The sequence below is a fragment of the Diabrotica virgifera genome, chromosome 4 (genome assembly GCF_917563875.1).
Source record: "Diabrotica virgifera virgifera chromosome 4, PGI_DIABVI_V3a".
Taxonomy (NCBI): domain Eukaryota; kingdom Metazoa; phylum Arthropoda; class Insecta; order Coleoptera; family Chrysomelidae; genus Diabrotica; species Diabrotica virgifera.
In genome coordinates this window covers 159,546,888-159,570,930 of record NC_065446.1, presented here as the reverse complement: position 1 = coordinate 159,570,930, position 24,043 = coordinate 159,546,888, and the positions used below count along the sequence as shown (strand labels likewise).

General features: G+C 32.6%; 2 protein-coding genes across 4 annotated transcripts in view; one reads left to right on the top strand and one right to left on the bottom strand.

Annotated features, from left to right (window-relative positions):
- LOC126883194 (sodium/bile acid cotransporter 7-B-like) overlaps positions 1-11,915 on the top strand; it is a 71,630-nt gene extending 59,715 nt beyond the window's left edge. For both annotated transcript variants that reach the window (XM_050648442.1, XM_050648440.1), the window contains exon 6: positions 11,500-11,915. In XM_050648442.1, coding sequence (XP_050504399.1) covers positions 11,500-11,663 — 164 coding nt within the window. In that variant the 3' untranslated portion in view covers positions 11,664-11,915. The remainder of the gene's footprint in view (positions 1-11,499) is intronic.
- Positions 11,916-17,042: 5,127 nt separating this feature from the next.
- LOC126883192 (RING finger protein nhl-1-like) overlaps positions 17,043-24,043 on the bottom strand; it is an 87,687-nt gene continuing 80,686 nt past the window's right edge. The window contains exons 6-7 of one of the 2 annotated variants that reach the window (XM_050648439.1): positions 22,790-23,187; positions 17,043-17,465 (exon numbers count right to left, since the gene is read on the bottom strand). In XM_050648439.1, the coding sequence (XP_050504396.1) occupies positions 17,101-17,465; positions 22,790-23,187 (763 nt within the window). In that variant the 3' untranslated portion in view covers positions 17,043-17,100. Of the gene's footprint in view, positions 17,466-22,789; positions 23,188-24,043 lie in introns of those variants that run through there. The other variant, XM_050648438.1, reaches the window with a different exon arrangement.

Here is a 24,043-nt window from a genome sequence, read left to right as displayed (position 1 = left end):
TCGTAAACAATTTTGTTTAGTATAGAGGGTTTTTCTAGATTGTAAGTAAAATTAATTTTAATATCTCCTGGAAATTGACAAGAAAGAAAATTTGTATACAATACTATTTGCTCTTAAGAAAAATAAAGTAGGGATATGATGTGTGGAGAATGTTTGTGATTGGTTAGGAGACCGATGGAAGGAGAATGGAGCGGTGAGTTTCAAATTGATGAGAGAAAAAGGATTCATTGTGTAATTACCATCGAAAGCAATCAGTCGAGTTTGAAAGTAGTATTTTTGTGTAAAGTGTGTTAATTTGGTGGCCGTGGAAGCAGATTCGTGTGAGACGAAATCGTGATCAAGTCGAGAAATATAAACTCCTTGTGTCCGAATAGATTCCAGTTTCTGTCTGGAACGAGTAGCCGTATTATATAAATTTTGCACGAGATACCGAGCTGAGAAAAAAAATCTTGGAATTATAAAAATTGATATTGTTTTTATCGAGTCAGATATTTTAATTTGAGGAGAAAATTCGAACGAGTGCCGTTTTTTGAAACAGTTTAAAGGAGAAGGACAGTTTTGCAGAATCCGAGGAGCATGTTGTGGGAGAACTAGGAACAACACAATCCAGCAGAAGAAATAAGGACGTTAGAAAAGGTTATTCAGATTATTTGTGAAAAGAGAGAGTTGCTTTGCATTACATACCATATTTGTTTTTGTCAACTTAATAGTATTACATCATAAATTATTCATTCATAAATTCATAGAAGATATAAGTAATCTATTTAAAAAGTGGAAATTAAATTTTGTTTGTTTTTTAATAATAATAAGAGCAGTCCACCGATTCGATTGAATGAATTTTGGTTTACAAAAGGAGATAATAGAATTAAAGTTTTTTTTGATTAGATAAGAGAGTTTACAACAGAATAAAGTTTAGCATAAATTTGAAATTTTTTATAATTATGGGAGGTATAGTATATAAATAAATAGTAGTTATAAAATTTATATGAGTTTGAGTATATTTATTTTCCCTGTTTTGTCCTGGATAAAGCAATACAAGGAGAAAATACAGAGCATAATAGTATATACATTGTAAATCCCAAATAATGATTTCCAAAGTTTATACATTGTAAATTATGATTCGGGAGTGCTACTAGTATCATTTATCGTGTCTTGATTTGTTTATTTCTACTGCATCTTGATTATAAATTTAGTATAATTAGCTTTACGGAAAGGTGATTTTGATATAATCGGCTGTCAAAAAGCCTATACAATTTTTCAAGAAATTAATGTTTGACAGCGTTTTACATTTATTGCTAGTTCTTGCTACTCATTAATTCCTTCACAAAATGAAAGATTACAATGTAAGTAATTGAAAAATATATGAGGCAAACTGCGCAAAGATGCACAACTGAGTACATTGCGCATTGCGCATAAGTGTGCATCGAGCGCCGCGCGCATTTGGTCTAAATTAATTGCATTCGTATGTATTGTTTACATGTATGTCAAACACATGTGATTTGTTGGGGTTGCGAAAAGAGATTTTCGTTTCATTCGTTTCGTTACAAGTACATTTCCCCACCCTTTTCATATTTACATTGTATTTTTAATAATATCACTAATAAATATTCTCAAAATCAAAAAGTCGTTGACATAAACATTTCCACACCATCTTAATAGGGTCTTTCATCGATTGTCATTTGTTTCGAGCTTCTGTCATGTGTCACATATTAATATATCTACGTCATACGTCTTTGGTTTGTATCAATGATATATATATACCAATAACGTATGACGTAGATATATTAGGTAATATTATGTGACACATGACAAAAGCTCGAAACAAATGACTGTGAATGAAAAGCCATATACTTATGTAGATACTTAGGGTAACGAACATGTTACACTAAGTATTTCCTATCACTCATCACATTGTCATTATTGATCACAAAATATATATAGTGTGTCTGCGTAACTTGGAACCATATGGAAAACTTTTTTATTATCAATTTTACGAAAAAAAGTTATTCTTCATAAAGTACTCTGCATGGTCTAAAACCTAAGATTCAATCATCAGATATCAAATTTTATTAACAGTATACGAGGTATGTCAAAAAATATGAATTTCGCTCAAGAGGAAAGTACCTTTATATTTCACAATATCGAAAATTTTTATTAAGAAAAGTTATTTGGAATAATTATGTTATAATATGCAATTTACACTCTTCTAATTGAAAAAAAAAATTTGAAATTTTTTTTCAAATTAAGGATACCCAACATTATTCTTTATAAAAAGGTCTACGTAGTCTAACGACTAAGATGCAATTACAAGATATCAAATTTTATCAATTTTATACGAGGTATGTCAAAAAATATGAATTTCGCTCAAGAGTAAAGTACTTTTATTTTTCACAATATTGAAGAATGTTATTTTAAAAATTGTTCATAATTTAAAACAAGTTTTAATATGCAATTACGTCCTTCTACTTGAAAAATAAAGGTTTTTACTCTTAGCGAAATTCATCTTTTTACATACTCGTATAAAATTGATAAAATTTGATATCTTAAAATTGCATCTTAGTTGTTAGACTATTCAGACCTTTTTATAAAGAATATCTTTTTTTGTAAAATTAATAATAACGGAGTTATCGTAATTAAAATGATGTTGGATATCCGTAATTTGAAAAAAAAAATTCAATTTTTTTTCAATTAGAAAAATGTAATTGCATACTATAACATAATTTTTATTTCCAAACAACTTTTCTTAATAAAAAATTTCGATATTGTAAAATATAAAGGTACTTTCCTCTTGAGCGAAATTCATATTTTTTGACACACCTCGTATACTGTTGATAAAATTTTATATCTTATGATTGAATCTTAGGTTTTAGACCATGCAGAGCACTTTATGAAGAATAATTTTTTTCGTAAAATGGATAATAAAAAAGTTTCCCATATGGTTCCAAGTTACGCAGACACACTGTATACGATATGTTCCACTAAGTTGGAACCGTATGGAAAACTGTTTTATTATACATTTTACGAAAAGAAATTATTTTTCATAAAAAGTTCTGCATGTTCTAAAATCTAAAATACAATCATCAGATAATAAATTTTTTCAATAGTATACGAGGCACGTCAAAAAATATGAATTTCGCTCAAGAGTAAAGTACCTTTATATTTTAACAATATCGAACATTGTTATTAAGAAAAGTTATTTGAAATTGAAAAATTATGTTACAATATGCAATTACATTGTGATAATGGAAAAAAAATCAAATTTTTTGTCAGATAACAGATACCCAACATCATTTTTATTTACGATAACTCCGTTATTACCTATTAATTTTACGAAAAAAAAATATTCTTTATAAAAAGTTTAGCATGGTCTAAAAACAAGATGCAATCATAAGATATCATATTTATAAATTTTATACGAAGTAAGTATGCAAAAAAATGTGAATTTCGCTCAAGAGTAAAGTACCTTTATAGTTCAGAATATTTTATTTGGAATTATGTAAATGCATATAAAACATAGTTTTTAATTCTGAACAACTTCTTACAATAACCATTTTCAATATTTTGAAAAAAAAGGAACTTTACTCTTGAGCGAAGTTCATTTTTTGACATACCTCGTATAAAACTTATAAAATTTGATATTTTATCATGGCATCTTAGTTTTGAGACCATAGCAGAACTTCTTATAAAGAATAACTATTTTTCGTAAAATTAATAATAACGGAGTTATCATTAATAAAATTATGTTGTGTATCCGTAATGTGAGAACAATTTTGACTTTTTTTCAATTAGAGGAATATAATTGCACATTATAACATAATTTTTAATTACAAATATCTTTTCTTAATAACAATTTTCGATATTGTTAAATATAAAGCTTCTTTACTCTTGAGCGAAATTCATATTTTTTGACCTGCCTCGTATACTATTGATAAAATTTAATATCTGATGATTGTATTTTAGATTTTAGAACACGCAGAACTTTTTATGAAGAATATTTTTTTTTCGTAAAATTCATAATAAAAGTTTTCCATATGGTTCCAACTTAGAGGGACAAATTGTATACGAGTATATAACGATATTTTTTAAGTAATTCACCCCCTATTGAAGGGATGAAAACCAAAAAACGACCCGCATTGTATATATACTGGTTATACAGTATATTACCTCAAATATTTCAACTTTTCGGCCAGATCACTTTTATACTTTAAACATAATTTAGTTTCGATCACGTTTTGACCAATTTTGAACACTGCGCGCCATAGCCTGCATCAGAGCAGCATGAATTATTGATAGTTCTGGGTTAGATGTATTTTGGGATTCTTTTTGGTTCTCGGATGGTATTTTATTTTCCACCTACCCGCCGGTGCTAGAGCTGGTTAGGACTTTTCACCACCTGGATAAACCATATTCAATGATAGCCATCTTAACGTATTATTTTAAAGTGGGCGGATATAATTTAAAAGCTAATGCAGAAATTATGGTATTTGGGTATATTTTCATATACATGAAAATTTTTGGTATTTTAAAGAAAATTTTTGGTTTTCCAAAAGATAAAATATACAAGGTGACTATATTTAAACTCACTATATATAATATACTATTCCAAGAAATTAACGCAACACCCATACGCAACTTACCATATAACATGAAAATATTAACTGAAATAAAACGCATTTTATTTGGTATTACTTTACTTTGTAAAACAAACAGATTTGTTGATGTTGTCGCTTACCATCTTCAATATTCATAAACTTCATAAAACACAATCTTAAAACAATGAACAACAAAATAAATAATTCTAAAAAATTGTTCGAATTTTTTTGCTTAATAAGACGTATTTCCACCTCTGCTACGAATGACATCTAGGCATCGACGATGTATACTTGAAATAAACGGTCTTAAAGTTATCTCATCCAGTTCATTCTAAATGTGGACAAGACGTTTTTCCAGTTTCTTCAGAGTGTTTGGTTAATTAGAAGAATTCCACAGACGTCTCCCAAGCAAGTCCCAAATGCCATCTCATAACGTCGATTTCAACTTTCCTCTAATTTTGCACTACATTTGCAATATGCGGTCGTGCATTATCGTGCATTAGAACAAAATTTTCGCCAATATAAAGATAAATGGTACACCATGGTCTTGAATAACGTCAACGATATATCGGTGAGCGTTGATGGTACCGTTGTTGAACACCACCAAGTCTGTACGACCCCTTAAATAAACGCCACCCAGACCATATCCAACCCTCCTACCGAATAACGTCGTTTCTCGCCTATTACACGATGCATACCGTTCGTTCTGACGTTGGTACACGCAAATACGCCTACCACAATTATTGTAAAGACAGAATCTACTCTCACCTATAAACAGCACTCTATTCCAATCAGCCTCTAACCAATGGACATGATTTCGTGCAAGTTATAAACGCGCTCTGCAATGAGCTACGGTCAAAGCTGTCCCTCTAGCAGGTATACGATTTACCAAATTACATTCTTTGAGGCGTTGGCGAACAGTTTCACAGTTGGATTTGAACATTATGAACATCTTCAAATTGGGATTGTAAGCTTCTGGTAGTTACAAATCGTTTTCTTAATATGCGAAGTCTTAAAAATAATGTTTTGAACAAGCGTTGTTGCACGATGTCAACGTTTTCCTGGACGCCTGGAGTGATCGCGGGTCTCTTTGCACAGTTCCATCATTGGTGAGACCGATGTATGGTGTACGCCGAACCGTTCCCCTAAACGTCTAACTCCAACCTTCTTCGTGTAAAACTACTACCTATTTGCGCACAATCTTCTTTAATCAAATTTCACGATTCGCGTTACATTTTGATTAAAAATAATTACACTATTATAAAAAAGAACTTTTTTATAATAAAACGTTTTTATTATTTATAAGAGAGAATATAAAATAATTTGACGACATAAAATGCTTAAAATTCCAAAAATTACACTATAATAAAAAAGTACTTTTTATAATAACACGGTTTTGTTATACAGGGTAGCGAGAAAGTATGGAAACACGGTAATTTCTCGAAACCCGCTAGAACGATTTTTATGGATTTTGGTGGGTAAGGGTCTTTTAATGCGGCCGATATTGTAGTAGTAATTACATTGTTGTTAAATCTTCCGTTTTTCTGGAAATCTAATGAACTTTCTTATTTTAAAGAAAACACCCTGTATCTTTTTTACGTTTTGAAGTCCTTAAGAAATATTAATTATTTTTTATGTTATATTCCCTATACCTAAATGACGTAATTTCGAAGTTATTGCTACATTTAAGTTTTAAACAAATTATAAAAATTAATTGTTTCGGCCGGGATAGACATTATGTTAGGTTCTTTGGACCGTTGGAAACAAAAAAGGTATTTTGTAATTTTCTTATAAAGTTAGTTGTTTCCGAGTTATAAACAATTTAAAACTGAAAAAAATCGAAAAAATTACGATTTTCAAGGTTCAAAAACACAAGAAAAAAAATATTTTTGAAATTACGAAGTACCTAAATTCAAGAAGACTTTCTTCTATCAGCTCCTTATAAGAATTTTTGGCACGTTTTATTCTAAAACATTGTTTTTTTAATTGTTAATGAAGCGCAAATGAGAGGCCGGGCGATCGGGCTGCATTAACAACTAAAAAACAGCTAAAAAAACTGCTTGTGTTTTTGAACCTAAAAAATCGTCATTTTTCGACTTTTTCAATTTTAATTTGTTTATAACTCAGAAACGATTAACTTTATAAGAAAATTACAAAATGCCTTTTTTGTTCCCAATGATCCAAAGAACCTAAAATAATGTCCACTAGGGCCGAAAACATTGATTTTTTTAATTTGTTTAATTTTTTTTTTAATAAATGTAGCAATAACTCCGAAACTACGGCATTTAGGTATAGGGAATATAACTTAAAAAATAATCAGTATCTCCTCAGGACTTCAAAACGTAAAAAATATACAGGGTGTTCCATTTCAAATAAGAAAGTTCATTAGATTTCCAGAAAAACGGAAGATTTCGTAACAATGTAATTACGACTATAATATCGGCCGCATTAAAAGACCCTTACCCACCAAAATCCATAAAAATCGTTCTAGCGGTTTCCGAGAAATCACCGTGTTTCCATACTTTCTCGATACCCTGTATACACGACACAACATGTTTCGAAAGAATAAAATATGAATTTTTAGTAGGTGTATTAACTATTAAAATTATTCGATAACGTCAGACCACGTACCTCTTCTTGTCGACACCGACATTCTCACTCCAAAACAACCAAACCCTCCAAGATCTATAAGAGACTATCGTCACGCTAACTGGACTGAATTCCAAAACTTCATCACACAAAATCTCCCAATGTTAGGCGAACTCGATACTAACGATAGTATCGACACCAGTGCAACCAATATCGAGAACCTCATCACTGAGGCGATCACGCACGCAATTCCACTCAAACAAATAACTTATACATCACCGGCACTTCCACAATACATCATTGCCAAAATTCAACAAAAACGACGTCTTCTACGTCAATACAAGGCCAACAGAAACCCACTAATCAAAACAGAGTACAACCGAATCTGTGCCAGGATAAAGAGGGAGATATCTGTCCTAACGGCTCGCCGGTGGGAAGAGACTACCTCAAAACTGGACTACAGAGACGGAGGTAAATTCTGGCAAAAATTCAAAGTCCTAACAAAACAAAAATTATCTCAACCATCTCATCTGTTGGTCAACAATCACATAGTCAATTCCCCAGAAGGGAAAGCCGAAGCATTCAAAAATTCGCTTCAAAACAATTTTCAAACGCCAGATAACCCGAACTTTGATCGCATATTTAAATTCAACACAGAATACATTGTAAATGTTACTCTCAACCACCACATTCCAGTCTATGATCCTATCATGGACCCCCTCACAGACAGGGAAACGGAGAGCTTTTGCCAAATCGGCAAAAACAGCGCTCCCGGACCTGATGGCATCAACCGAAGGTGCCTCAAAAAACTTCCAGAGAGTATCATCCCTCTTCTAACTAAAATATTCAATGCATGTCTCAAAAACAGCCATTTTCCTACTCCTTGGAAAGTGGCCAACACCATCATGCTTTTGAAAAAAGGCAAACCCCCAACCGACGTGGAATCCTACAGACCAATTTCATTAATCAATACTCTGGGTAAAGTTCTTGAGCTAATCCTAAAGGAGAGGCTCAATAACTTTCTCGAAAACCACAATATCATACCAAAATTCCAATATGGATTCCAGTCAGGTAAATCTACCAAACATGCATTAATAGATTTCACTACCAAAGTCACTCAAACCATCAACGATGGTTCTATCGCCATAGCCACAATTCTGGATGTGCAGAAGGCTTTCGACCAGGTCTGGCACGACGGGCTTGTTCGGAAACTTCTGGACATCGGGCTTCCATTGCAATTTACCAAAATTGTACACTCCTACCTCCACAACCGTACTGTCAGAGTGAAAATATGCGATCAAAAGTCCACCCCCTTCACTCCACAAGCTGGAGTTCCCCAGGGTTCAGTCCTAGCGCCGCTGTTGTACATCATCTACAACAGCGACATCACTAACCAAAATATCCCAGGTACTCGGCTGTTTCTCTATGCAGACGACACGACTCTGCTCTCAACTACCTCTCGATACAACCCAAGACTCCTCTTCAGAAGAGCACAGGCTCTGTTGGACGGTGTCGGCGAATGGTGTTGTAAGTGGAGAGTCACGCTCAACGCGAACAAAACAACAACAATTGTGTTTCGCGCCCCTACTGTGTCAAATAGAATCATTCGCAATGAAGACGACCAATATCCTCTGAGTTTGTTGGGAGAAAGGCTTGTTGTTAGCCCGACTGTGAACTATTTGGGAGTACTGTTTACCAGGACTCTCAACTGGGACGCAGATCTAAAGGCAACTTTAGATAGGGTAAGGAACAGGGCCAGACTTCTCAACGCTCTCTCGGGAAAAATTGGCAAGACACACAAGAAGACTCTCATTCACACTTACAAGACCTTTATTCGACCCGTCATGGAGTACAAATCATGTATCTACTCTCTTTGCTCAAGACAAAAACAAGAGAGGTTGTTGAGGACGGAGCGCAGAGTCTTGCGTAGATGTAACTATGAGCACTGGCGATATCCCTCAAACGAAATCCATAACATCTCGAACATCCCCAAAATCACCGAGAGAATAAACTCTCTGAACAGGAACTTCACAATCAAAGTAATCAACGGCCCCCCTTCCGACACACAAGAATCTCTCAAATGTTCCTGTTCATCTTCCGGCCACGTACTCTACCGAAAGCCCAAACGCAAAAAGATTCACGTACCGTCCGCTCTAATGCAAACATGCATTGACGAACTCCCGGTAGAGTACGAAAACATCCTTGAGGCTACCCCGTTAGCCTTCCGTACCCACCTCTAACATTTCCTCTTCCTTACCCCGAACAGGGAGAAGTTGGTTTTTTGCGGTTTCCCAACTTCATTGCACAATTATACCTGTTCGTCCCAAGAAAATAGCCGCAACTATTTTCTCCACTCGAACGCTCACTGTCCACGCTGCGCTCAAAGCCACCTCCTGACCGCCGACGAGGGACGCAGGTTCGCCTGTCGTTGTACAATGGTTTCTAGGGAGCTTGGTCGAAAGCAAAGCACGGACAGTACACGTAAATGTCTATGGAACCAACAACAATCCATCAAACTTTCTTCTCTGTTGACTTCTGGCCTTCTGGACAACACCGTCTGGCATAACCCAGGATCCAAGAACACCAGGACACGGCGCTTGCCCCGGTGTGGTTTTCGGACTGTTTGCTTTGCTGCCAACACAATACATTCACCTCAAACCCTGAAGAGGACAAAATCCTAAACGGGGAAGCACATTGAACGCATTTCTTCTAAACATTATCTAGACAAGCAAATCAAACAATGTGGCATGGCATTAAAATTATAATTCCAAAAATTACACTAGTATAAAAAAGTACTTTTTATAATACCACGGTTGTTTAAAATTGTATATATAATAATTAACTTATAAAATATGAATTTTAAGTATATCAACTTTTAATTATTTTTTAAACAAATTTAAAAAAATACGCAACAGCCGTGTTTGAACTAGGGAACTCTCGATCTGCAGTCTAATGCCACTGACCCACCATCAATTTGTAGACATCCATTTATTAACGTACTTTAAAATATCATTGCATTAGTCACATTTTTAAAATAGTTTGAAATAAAAAAATCGATTTATCCATACAGGGTGATTGATTAGTGGGGTAAAGCTCCGTAGATCCGTTATAGTAATAGAGAGCAATAAAAGTTACTAACAAAAATTGTAACCAACTTTTATTACAGATTGATAATCAGTAATCGTAAATTGTCAGTTTTAGACAATTCAGTCATGGCTTGCCAAAAATTTGGATAAATTTAGACCCGTAATTAATAATTTGCTCTGAAAAATGAAAATATCTCGAAAACTAATAAATTTAGATATAGAGAATGTTATATAACAATTAAAGTACGGTAATGGTACTTTTCGATAGTGATTTAAAATACAGGGTGTTTCATTTAAAATTACTGAGAAAATAATGTACATACTTGCGTTTTGACTCACCCTGTATTCAATATTAAGAAAATTAGCAATGTCGATTATTTATGAAAATTTTCACAATAAATAAAAAAATATGGCATTAATAAACCATTGCTGTTGTGCTTATTTTTATTTATACAGGGAGTTAAACTTGTTACGATTTTCATATAAAATTGGTTATAACTTTGTAAATACCCTGTATAACATACTAAACCTTTATATTTTTGTAATGGAGAAGTTAAGAAGATTTTGAATATAAAATAAAATACAGGGTGTTCCATTTAAAAAAAAAAACATAACTTTGATCTGTCACTATGTTATCGAACACCCTGTAACATTCTAACTAATTTTGTAATGTGAAGTTCAAAGTTGGCTACAATTTTTGTTATTAACTTTTATCGCTATCCATTACTATAACGGATCTACGGAGCTTTACCCCACTAATCAATCACCCTGTATAATTGCAGTTAAATATTGCATTGTTAGCTAGTTCTAAGCTATTCTGAAAATTTCAGGTACTTAGGTAGCTTAGAACTATTTTTAAAATGGATTACAAAATTTGCGGAGACCGTGACAACAACCAAGCCAAGTATACAAAAACTTTTTAAAATAGCAAAATGTTGGCAACAAACAGCAATAGTTCACACGACTTAAAAAATGATACTAACCTCTTATCGACATTAACAAATCTACAGCACCTTTCTTGTGTTCCTTAGAAACCGGTTGAAACAAAAAAAAAGCAATACAAGTACCCTGATAAAAACATTCCAAATACATGGTACATTCAATACAAAAATGAATACAATTAAATTTATAACACCAATGAATCGTTTTTTTTTTGTTTTTGTAGATGGTGCGATAATTTCTTGGAGCAGTGTTATATACACAATACAGAAATTATTTATTTTTGTTTTCAGGCATTCCTATTCTTCGAATAATGTTTCACGGATACTCACACCTAAGTCAAATAAGCTTACCACTTTTGGTGTACCATCCAACTCAGATAATTTTGGGTGGCTTAGTCGTTCCTCAGTTGAAAGATTGGATGCATTCGCAGAGAGCAAAACGACCACCAGTGTAGATGTACATATTGATTCGTAGAGAGCGCTAATAGATTATGAAACAAATTCATTGCAAATTCAAATATTTTGCAAACAATTTATTTTAGACAAAAATCCTTAAATATGTCCATTTGTAATTTTAAATGCCAATTTTTTAATAATCTGCGAAAATTATGACGTCATTAGTTTTAACACAGTGACGTAATCGTTGATTTTTTTAAATTTTGACTAATGCTTATACAGGGACAATAAAACTTACATAAATACACAAACTTTTGATTTTAAATAACCCTTATGTGTGATTTTGATCTAATGGGTCTTTTGAGAGTTGAATATAAATAATCAAACCTAGGCCATATTTTTGTATCACATTATTCAGCTTTGAGATGAGCTTTATTAGTTATATATAGTAAGCGCCACGCTACTAGACACATGGGTATGTACCTAATTCAGCCTAGTTGCTATGCTTATGGGTTAATCCGGTCCGTTCTCAGATGTGACTTTCATGTCTGTCATGTTACTGTCAAGAAACTATTCAAAATAATTGTTTTTCCATACAAAAAATACATTAAATTGATACTATTGTTACTCTGCTTTAAAATAACTTTATTCAAACATCAAGAATATTACAATACTTTAAAACTTTTACAACTTTAACACAATGACAACTATAAACGTCAAATACAGCTGTTCCATTAACTGTCAACTTTCTATGTTAATATTCGGTTTCTATACATTTTCTGACGTTCTAAACGTCACTAGACAACAAGTGAACAGTCCAGGACTGTATTAGCTCAATATTTCCGTGTGTCTAGTAGCGTGGCGGTTACTGTACATATATTGTAGAAATGTTAGTCAACCACGCCGTGGAACCAATGAAAAATGAATAACGTGAAGCAGCAACTCAAACCTGTAGCGAGGTATTACTTTTGAAGCAACACCGTTTTTATAAGCTGGTTTAGTTGACCAGAAGATTGCTATACTTTACTAACCGCATTCACAACATAAGACATAAAAATTTTTCCACCTACCTCTACCGAAAGTATACTTTTCCGGACCTGATTGTAGGGAGCAAAGTTGTACTTTTCCTAGGGAGGAAAAGTAAAAGTGACGTCATGGTATTTCATTCATCAAATATAACTTATTGACACCCTGTACAATATCTATTTTCTATTACGTGTAAGTATCTATACATTTTAACGTTTATTTATAAAACACTGTATTTTGCAGAATGGTAAAAAACAGTAAATTGTTATTTTGATTTTGATTTAACAATGTTTACATTAATAATTTGACTTATATTTGACAGTTATATTGTACCTTCTTGTTAGTTTTAGTTCTAATAAATTTTGTTGGTTAGTTACATGAATAAATTAAAACCTCCGTACGCGTCGGGCAGTAAACTTCATTCTCGGGAGGAAAAGTAGCACTTTCCTCCCTTGTTATACAAATAGCTATTCTTATTTCCTGAGCATTTGTTGGAACTCTTTTTTTCAGGCTCGAATTTGATATTCTTGCTGTTTGAAGTTGGACTGCAGCATATCTACAGTATGTGGCAAAATAAACAGTACCGAAATGAATATGAATGTATTAAAATATTTATTGAGTATTTATACAGTATGTCCCTGTAAGTTGTATCCATATGGAAAACTTTTTTATTATTAATTTTACGAAAAAAAGTTATTCTTCATAAAAAGCTCTGCATGGTCCACAACCTAAGATTTAACCGTCAAATATCAAATTTTTTGAATATTATACGAGGTATGTCAAAAAGTTTGAATTTCACTCAAGAGTAAATTAGCTTTATTTTTCACAATATTGAAAATTGCTATTATGAAAAGTTGTTTGGAATTAAAAACTATATTCTAGTATGCAATTACATCCTTCTAATTGAATTTACTTTTGAAAAATTATGGATAACTAACATTATTTTCAGTTATTTCAATTCAGATAACTTGTATTATTAATTTTACGAAAAAAAGTGATTCTTAATAAAAAGTTCTGCACATGGTCTAAAACCTAAAATGCAACCATTTTATGTCAAATTTTATCAATTTTATACGAGGTATGTCAAAAAATATGAATTTCGTTCAAGAGTAAAATACGTTTATTTTTCACAATATCGAAAGTTGTTATTATGAAAAGTTATTTAGAATTAAAAACTATGTTTCAGTATGTACTTACATCCTTCTAATTGAAATATTCTGAACTATAAAGGAACTTTAAAGATGGTTGTATTTTAGGCTTTAGACCATCCAGAACTTTTTATTAATAATAACTTTTTTTCGTAAAATGAATAATAAAAGAGTTATCAGAATTGAAATAACTGAAAATAATGTTAGTTATCCATAATTTTTCAAAAAATTTTTGTTTTTTCAATTAGAAGGATGTAATTGCATATTAGAATATAGTTGTTAATTCCAAATAACTTTTTATAATAGCAATTTTCAATATTGTGAAAAATAAAGCTACTTTACTCTTGAGCGAAATTCATATTTTTTGACACACCTTGTATAATATTCATAAAATTTGATATCTGATGGTTGAATCTTAGGTTTTGGACCATGCAGAGCTTTTTATGGAGAATAACTTTTTTTCGTAAAATTAATAATAAAAAAGTTTTCCATATGAATACAACTTACAGGGACATACTGTATAACTAGTATACATGGTATAGCCTTGCAAACATTATTCATGACAACGCACGTTCCCGATATAACAGATGTTAGAGATGCCATCAGGCCAGTGGCAGATTTACGGGGAGGGAAAATGAGGAAATTTCCCCCCTAAAAAGGGCCAAAATTAAAGAAAAAAAATTGTTCAAACATAAAAATATGTTAGCTGGCATGAAACCAAAACCACAGAAAGAGAAATTCAGCTCAATAAACACGCTAGTTAGGAAAATTAAGGGAACTTGATGACTGTAAGTTATTATTTATGTCTTTTATGTAAACTGAGTTTATCTTTTGGTTGGTTTTTTATTGAAAGTTTCCCCTAAGGCAAAATTCTAGATCCGCCACTGATTCTGGCACGAAACAATCTTTAATTTTAGTCCGCAATTCCGAAGTGGCAGATGTTGGATCTGTCTAACTCCTTCAGCATTCCTCATATGTACGGATCTGGTGAGTGGCAACTCCCAAAATGATCGCGCGGTATTTTAAGAGACACCCTCATGCCCCGCGCACTCTAGTAAAAAAAATTTAATCGTATTTAGTTTCCTTCCAATTTTACAGAGGCGCTGATGTCGGCATCGTGATTGGTGAAACATGACTTTTGACAAATCTTGCACTGACTAGATTTTGTACGGGATTTTCGAGAGGACGCGTGCCTCCATGACCTCGATTTTTGACCCTTCGCTTCGTTATCGAACGTATTCGCTTCGTATACTAAACAGATACGAAACGAATACGTTCGATAACGAAGCGAAGGGTCAAAAATCGAGGCCCAGAGATCTTGCGCTGTCTGTGTTCAGTCATTATGGTCAGTTATTATTTTATGTTTGTAGTTTGTTTGTGTCACCATAAAAAGATATTCAGTCGTGTTTTTTGTTATTTTGTAATCGAGAACCTTTTTAAAGATAAGTTTTTCTGATTGTAATCCAAATTAAATCCTCATATTTCTATGTAAAATGTCACATTATTGTATAAATAAATAATTAAGAAACAAAAGTTGTTTGTGTTTTACCTTTATTGTCCACTTGAATAAAATATTAAATATTGGAAGTACCGTATGGAGGCTATGCTGTACCTAGCATGGAGGCTAGATTACGCTACCCTTCCTATCCAATCAACAACAAGAACGTTTAAAATTTCACACCTATCATGTCGAAGCTACAGACCACTTATGTGGAGGCCAGATTTGTAGTATCCTTCCAATTAACCAGGTGCTGAAATACGTGACATATTTTTTGAAGAGTAAGATCGTATTCTACTCAATCACACAACACTTTTATCTATGGACTCCCTGGCAATGTGACAGATTGCCCAGTCCTGCTGAAACCGTTGTTGATTTTAAGCTTGGACTAGCCTCGTGACCTTTTCCGTATGACCGCAAATAATACTCCAGCATAAAATTTTTTTGTGCAAAACGGAACCGTTCTGAAGCACCTAACATTATCACGCATCACGACATTCACATACATTATAACGACGTTCGGAAACCACTCGGTGCGTTTCGGCGCCTGACACACACACAAATTTGATGCATACGAATTTCAGTAAGTACTGTTTATTTTGCTGCATACCGTATTTGTTTGGTCGGTTATAAAATTTATAATTTCATTTTCAAGAAATATGCATAAGGTTTTTTAAGCCGACCGGTACATTTACCTCTAAATTTTGCTTTCCTTCAAAAGTATTTATGATGACGCAACATTGTCAAACCATGCAGTGGCGTTGCGCGCTAGCTTTATATTACTTATTTACCTCTGATACCTCGCATTTTAACAGCTGATAACTCTAATTTGCGGCCATTTTTCACAGATAACCTTATGTCATTTTTATAAAAAAAATACCTTTAATTTGATGTAATAAATGCATATACGTCATGAACGATTTTTTTTCAAAAATGAATTATTTTAATTTAACATTATTAGCGGCAATTATTTTTGACTGGCAACCTGTGATCAGTGTATTCTCATATTCTTAAATTTATATGAAAATGTATATGTAGCTATATATGTATTAAGAAAATGTAACATACAGTGTATAAACTAATGAACACTAAAGAGAAGAAAGAACGGAATAACCACTTAAGCAGAGTGGGTGAGACCTGTGCGGTCAAAGTAACAAGAGATACATTACCAATCGGTAGTATTGGACGACCAAGCAAAAGGTGGAGTGACAACCTTCTATAAAGGTATCAATACTCCAATAAACAACCAGAATTGTTGTAATAGTTCGACTCTGCATTGCTGTGAGAACGCACGACAAGAATTAAATGCTTTCAGCAATGTCGGATTTCGCAGTTTCGTTCGTAGATTGACGTCACCAAATCAGTCGGTCAGGTTCATGAGATTTTATAAGACCGATACAAATTATAAAGAAGTGTAACAATATATTTTTTACTTTTATAATTTGTAATCTCATCTTTATTTTTTACCATAACTTTTGTTCTTCGGTCTTCTATTCTTTTCAATCAAAAATTGTAACGTATAGGTAAGCTGTTAACCTTTTTATTATTTTTATAAATTTCTTTTTTATCTGCCTTGTTTTCTACATTTTACCTTAAGAATTTACCTTCTACAAGAACAGGCACAAATTCACACTGATAGCTGAGCTAGTCTCAGAGGAGAAATAACAGAGCTACACTTATAACGCTTTTGGCACTTAACGGTCACTTACAATGTAAATATGTTGGTTTAGTTTCTGGAAAATATATAATGGTAACTCAAAAAAATATTCTTACTTACTACTTTTTTATTTCATGTTATAGGTACCTTTATATATACAAAATTATTTAAAATATTGTTAGACATCTATTTTTATTATCTGTACAAATAATATCAAGTTGTTGAGTAATATGTATACCAGATATCCAAGCAAATCCTTCTTTACTTCCAAATATTTTTACCAACTTCCCGCCGGGCTGAAAGACTTGGATGCGTGCATTTCCTGCATCTCCAACTAATATAAAGCCCAAACTATCTACAGCTACAACTTCTGCCGATCTAAACTCCCCCTTATTCTTCCCAAACGCTCCAATCTCGTTCAAAAGCAATCCATCCTTGTTGAAAATTTTTATTCTGTTATTGCCTGTATCAGCCACTATGATTTTTTCTCCATGAATAGCTACGCTAGTGGGAATGTGGAGTTCTCCTTGACCTAAAATAACAGAGTAGATAATTAAGTCCATATATTGATGGGAGAAGTCCAAGTGTCCGCTTAGAGAATTAAGCTTTAGTAGATCGTATAGTTATTAGGTCGAATAAAACAGTTGATACAATTGTGTGTTGTCTCTCGGAAATACACTCTCCAAGAAATTACCGCACCAACTCAAAAATGGGTCATTTTTGATGTCTCGAATTTCCTAAACCTGTTGTTTGATTTTTTTAATATGTTATAGGGTAGAGACTCCGGTTATGGCCACTATACCAGTTATGGCCACCTGATATATTTATTTCTATTATTAAGGTCTACTTAGGTAACATTGATTCCTTTATGCTATTACAGTAATCTACAAACGTATTTACTTTAAATACTTCATACTAGGTGGTGCTGATAGTTCTACAAAATCTTGTGACTTTTGACTTTTGCTGTGAAACTTCATAACTGTGGATTTGTTAAGAAATTTGGTAAGCAAATACTTTTTCATATCTAATTTTATTTAATGCATCCGATATTTGTTTTTAACAATATATAGACATATGGCACGATTATATGTTATATTTTCAATGTTTAGTAAAATATTCTAATAATATTAACCTCCAACGCTTATAATCTTCGTGGCCATAAACGGAGAAAGATATATTATGTTTTCCTATTTATGGCCATGGCATGGCCATAAGTGGATTTGTATAAAACTAGTTATGGCCATATTATGTGTAAATGACAAATGATTATCGGAGTAGTATGCCATAACTTAAAGTAGTACCTATAGGTAATTTTATTCTACTTCTTTTCAGAAGTATGGCTCCAATTAAAAAAAAAAGATTTTTATATTCACCCTCGAAGGTCAAGCAAGCCCCGGATGCTGTTACCAAGCGAGCAAAGTATTTCAAGTACCCCGAACAACTCTTCGCAATAAACTATCTGGGAAGTGCCCAATTGACGGTCCACGTCACGTGGACTCGATCTTAGGAAAAGAAAATCAGCTTATACTCATCGCACTTCATGCTAATTCCACACATATTTTACAGCCTCTTGATGTGGCAGTTGGTTTTTGATGTGGAAAAAAACTGTTAGAAAATGGCGTATTGATAAACATGGAAAGGAAATTACCAAAGTTGATGTTCCAAAGGTTTTGTCAGATTTGATAAATGAACCCAACATGACACAAAATATAATTTCGGGATTTAAGATTTCTGGTTTAAATTCATTCGATGCAAATAATGTAGATTATTCAAAAATTATTCAGAGACAAACTAACATCAACTAATACTGATACTGAAGAAGTAAGACATCACCTTCGATTCATTGAAGCTCACATAGAACCATCGATTCTAGCACAATTCAAAGATGCAAAAACTAAAAATTGTTGTATGACTTCTGGTTACGATTAGCTAATAAGATTGAGGAATCCAAAGATAATGGTTTTCATGTCACCGCAAACACTCCAATAATATTTCAAAGTTCGTCACCTGAAGTCATCAATCGCGAATCAACCCTCAACACCCGTAACACATGAAGCAAACACTTTCACACCCTGAAGAATTTGGTGAAAATTCATCATCAAATGTAGTGGAAGATTCAAGAGGCTCCAACAATTCACCTCATCGTGAGATTGATGTTCATCCCTCAACATCAAATATCATTGAGATACCCAAGAAAAATTTAGCATCCATATTTAATGACATTGTTCCATGGCCAAATCAAACATCTACATCTGGAAAAAGAAAAAAGACTACACTCCAAGTGTCATAACATCTGACAGATGGGTGCTTTATCATGAATTAAAAGAACAAGCCAAACTAGAACAGCTAAAATTAAAAGAACAACGAAAAAGAGAACGAGAACTAAAAAAGGACGAACAAAACAAAAAGACTAAAAGTAAAAAAAAGAAAAATGTTGTGGAGTCTAGCTCAGAAGAAGAAGTGGAATGGATGGAAAGCGGAAGTAGTATAGACGACATTGATGATGAAAATGAAGGTATTATCGATAAAGATGATAGTGACACTGAAAATGACAATACTGTTGAGTTTAGTCCCGGTGATTATATTTTGGCGTCATTTGAATCAATCAGCAAGAGAGGGACTGTTACTTTCAAATATGTTAGCAAAATCATTAATATCTTGCTCGAGAATGAATACGAAATTTAAGGCTTGAGAAGTATAGATGAAAGTAATTTAAATTTTAAACTTATACACACTGACATATCTTTCATCAACAAAACTGATATTGTCAGTAAACTACCAGATCCACAATTTATTCAAGACGGAAGGATATTGAAGATAGTTTTTCCAAATAAGGTAGATATACACGAGAAAAATCATGTGTTATACCTATTAAAAAAAAATAATGACTTGATTTTGTATTAAACTTATAATTAATAAATAAAAAAATGATACAATAAACGGTTACATTGTTTTTTTTAAGATAATGATTAACTTCTTAGTGACCATAAATAGGGAAAAGTGATGGCTATAAGTGGGGCTTTTGTGGCCATAAGTGGCAAAAGTTGCCATTTTGTTTTTAATATTTTTTTTCTTATAATGGTTTATTTTTAGGAGGCTGAAACTTTGAAGACTCATTGGTAAGATTTCCCACTAAGTATAGGAATTTTTCCATCGTTTAATTTTAAAATTTGTTTAGTGTTTTATTCATTACAATGAAGAAAATTGCTTAATGTGGCCATATCCGGGGCCTCTACCCTAGCCTTATTTTTTAACAATATCGCTGCAATACTATTGTTTCTAGACAGTAAATTGCCATTGTATACCGAGTGTTCCAATCAAACTGTAATTTTTTCTCCAAAGTTCGCGTGACCCTGTGGAATATTCTAGCGTTTATAAAATACTAAAATTAAAACCCAACTGTAGCCTCATGTTATCCTAACATTCTGTTTTTTGATTCATTCGCTTATGTTAGATAATAAAAAAGTTATGTACTTTAACAACTAGCCTTGTTTTTCGTCAATACAGGGTTGTTTTTAAATTATTATGGCAAACATTAAGGGGTAATTCTGCATAAAAAAATAATGACGGTTTGCTTTATAAACGTATGTCCGCAATTACTTCGTTTCCGAGATAGGGGGTGTTGATTTTTTTTTACAAACTGGCGATTTGTTTATTGCCCTAAAACCGGTTGAGATATGCAAATGAAATTTAATGGGTTTTAAGAGATAGTTATCGTGAATTTTTTGACATACAATTAAGAATGTTATGTTCACCATTGGCGCACATAAGGGTCATATTACCCGTATTCGCGCCAGTGGTGAATATTAAATTCCTAATTGTATATCAAAAAATAACTGACATAAATTTGGTATACGCATAGCCAACACGTCAAAGAAAAAAAGTGAGATTGTGTCGATGTGTGCTTTTGCCCTGGGGGTTAGTTTCACCCCTTCTCGGGGGTGAAAAACATATGTTCAAAATAAGTCCGAAATTTGATAAAATGCCTAATTCTAAGCAACTTTTATTCTATACAGTTTTTTCTCTAAGTTAATACTTTTCGAGTTATTTGCGAGTGAATATGTTCATTTTTCAACAAAACAAACACGTTTTTAGACAATTTTTCGCAAATAATTTAAAAAGTAAGTATTTTATCGAAAAAACCATTGTTAGCAAAAGTATAGCTTGTAAAAAAGTGAAAAGAATGGTGTATACATGAAGTCTCTAGACCTAGTAGAGGCAGAGTTATAGCTAAAGAAAATTAGGTTCATATTCGCCAAACTTCAAATAAATATATTTCAACGTGAAATAACCAACAAATCAAGCACTTTTTGGAAAAAACTCATTATAACTTTTTTAAAGAGTTTAAAAAGCTTTATGTCTATTTTTATAAAAAAATATTCTAGCATCAAATATGAGCAAGTTACGCTTAAAATACAGTTGGTCCGTTTTGATTTGGCATAAAAAAATCGGGAAAATCGCCCTCTAATTACCAACTTATATATTATACGTTACCGCTTCACGTGTTGCTTTATTTATGTTGTGTCTATATGATCTGTAAGTTTCATCGATTCAACGTACTTATTTTTGGAAAAAAAGTGGTTTTAAAATAAAATTTTTAATCTTGAAAAAAATGCTCTTTTCCAAAATAACTTAAAAATTATTAGTAATACAAGTAATACTATTAGACAAAAATCTGTTATGCTATGGCTGTTCAAAGTTTGCATACACTTGGGATTAGTGACTCGTTCAAGCCATTTTAACTACAGCCTTTTCAAAAATAAGCACTTTGAACCACTGAGATTTACAGATCATATAAAGAATAAATAAGCAAAGTAACTTGTGAAGCGGTAACGATTAATTTTATTTGATATACTAACTAGGGGGTGCATAACTCACTTACTTTTAAGGTTAGAAGTTTTTTTAAAAAACAAAAATAAACCTTTTTTTAATCACTTTAAAAAAGTTAAAATGAATGTTCCCCGAAAAGTGTTCCGTTTTTTGGTAATTTCTCGATGAAATATTCGATTTGGAATTTGACGAATAAGAACCTACTTTTCATTAGCTACAACTTTGCTTGTACTCGGTCTACAGACTTAATATATGCAAACATTTTTTCATTTTTTATAAGCTATATTTTTATTAAGAAAATTTTTTTCGGCAAAATACTTACTTTTTGAGTTATTTGCGAAAAACCGCCTAAAAACGTGGATATTTTGTTTAAAAATGAACAAATTCGCTCGCAAATAACTCGAAAAGTATTGACTTGGTGAAAAAACTCTATAGAACAAAAGTTGCTTAGAATTAGTCAGTTTATCGAATTCCGAACTTATTTTGGACATATATTTTTTCACCCCCGATAAGGGGTGAGACTCACCCCTAGGGCAAAAGCACACATCCTCACAATATCACTTTTTTTCTTTGACTTATTAGCTATGTGTATGCCAAATTTTATGTCAATCCAAACGGTTCTTTAAAATTTAGAGGTTTTACAATATTTTACCGCTAAAGAACGTACTAGTGTTTGTATATCTGTGGCAAATGGACTTGCATCCAAGCCAAAAACAAGCACACACACACATAGTATTTGTATTTTTATTTACATCATTCATATTATTTTTTTTACACCATTTATATTATTAGCATCATTTACATCTTTTATAGCCATTATTTTTATTAACATAGATAATATTTTTATTAACAGAAGTTTCACTTTGTGGGTATTTATATTGCCCATAACGCGAAAAATCGTCGTGTGCGTCAGGCGGTGTTCGTAGTTTCGCATTGTTTGTCTTGATTGTCATCGATTGTAAATTTCGGTCAATGGACGAATTCGGTTATTGAGTACAGCATATAATATACTTAATCAATATTTACCCAAAGTATAAAGTATATCTCCAGTTTCGATATTAATAGCTATAACTCTATTATTGCCAGTATCGCAAACAATAACTTCCTCATTTTGCCCAATAGCTATTCCATCAGGACCTTTAAGTCGAAGTTCACTAAAGTTTTTCATGTATACTCCATCATTGGAAAAAACATGAACACAGTGCTTCCATTTGTCTGTCACATAAATTTCGTCATACTTTCTCGAAAACGCTAGATTCATTGGACATAACATTTCTGGATTGTTGATTCGTCCAAGGAGCTTAAATTTGGAGCGATCTAGAATTAGGATATTGTGGGTGTCAGTAGCTGCAACGTAGATTTTGTTATTATCCCAAGGAGGTATGCCTACACCCCCAGGTCTTGGACATTTCTTCCATACAAGTCTAAAACAGTAATTATTTTTAATCAATTAATTTTCATTCATTTATAAAGAAAAAATACTAAGGTTGTAGTTGGTTTGAGTTTGGTAAAGGATCTTATGAGCGCAGTGTGGGTTGCAGCTGCTCATACTGTATGCTGTTTCCGACAAAATAGTCGGGGGTTCTAGAAATGGAACTAGGCTTCTGCCATAAATCTTAGGGAGCTCGCAAACCAAAAGCGATATCCTTACATCGCATAACATCATGCCCCGGAATCTTATATGAACAAACTGGGGAATTTCCCCCATCACTTTCACTACCGTCAGCTAATAAAGAGAAATGACAGCCTATCTCGCTCACGAAGACTTTAACCAATCATTTATGTTAACGCCATATCTGAATGTCATAAATAAAATAATCAAACGAGGCTTAAGGCTAATTTTCACAGATCCGATATCCGAAGACACGAAATACGAAATTTTTTCGTACGATTATATTTGATTGTCGTATCCGAAATTTTTTGACATTTGTGTAATATGTCAGATTATTCCATGGATTGATATTTGATACAAATGTTTGCTGTTGGATATTGAACAGGAACAGATAGATAGTTTTATTTCGATTTTATTCTTATTATTGTTTGGATCATCATGGATTCGTCAAATTATCTGTTTGAAGAGGATAAAAATGTGAGTTATTGTTAGAAGTACCATCACATCCATTTATAATTAACTGTTTTAATGGGAAATAAGCCACAATTTTACTAAAAAATAAAATCATTTTTTTTTTATTAAAATTGTGGCTTATTTCTCATTAAAAATAGTTAATTACAAAAATGCCACAAGAAAATAGTTTCAGAACAACATCCATTTATAATTAC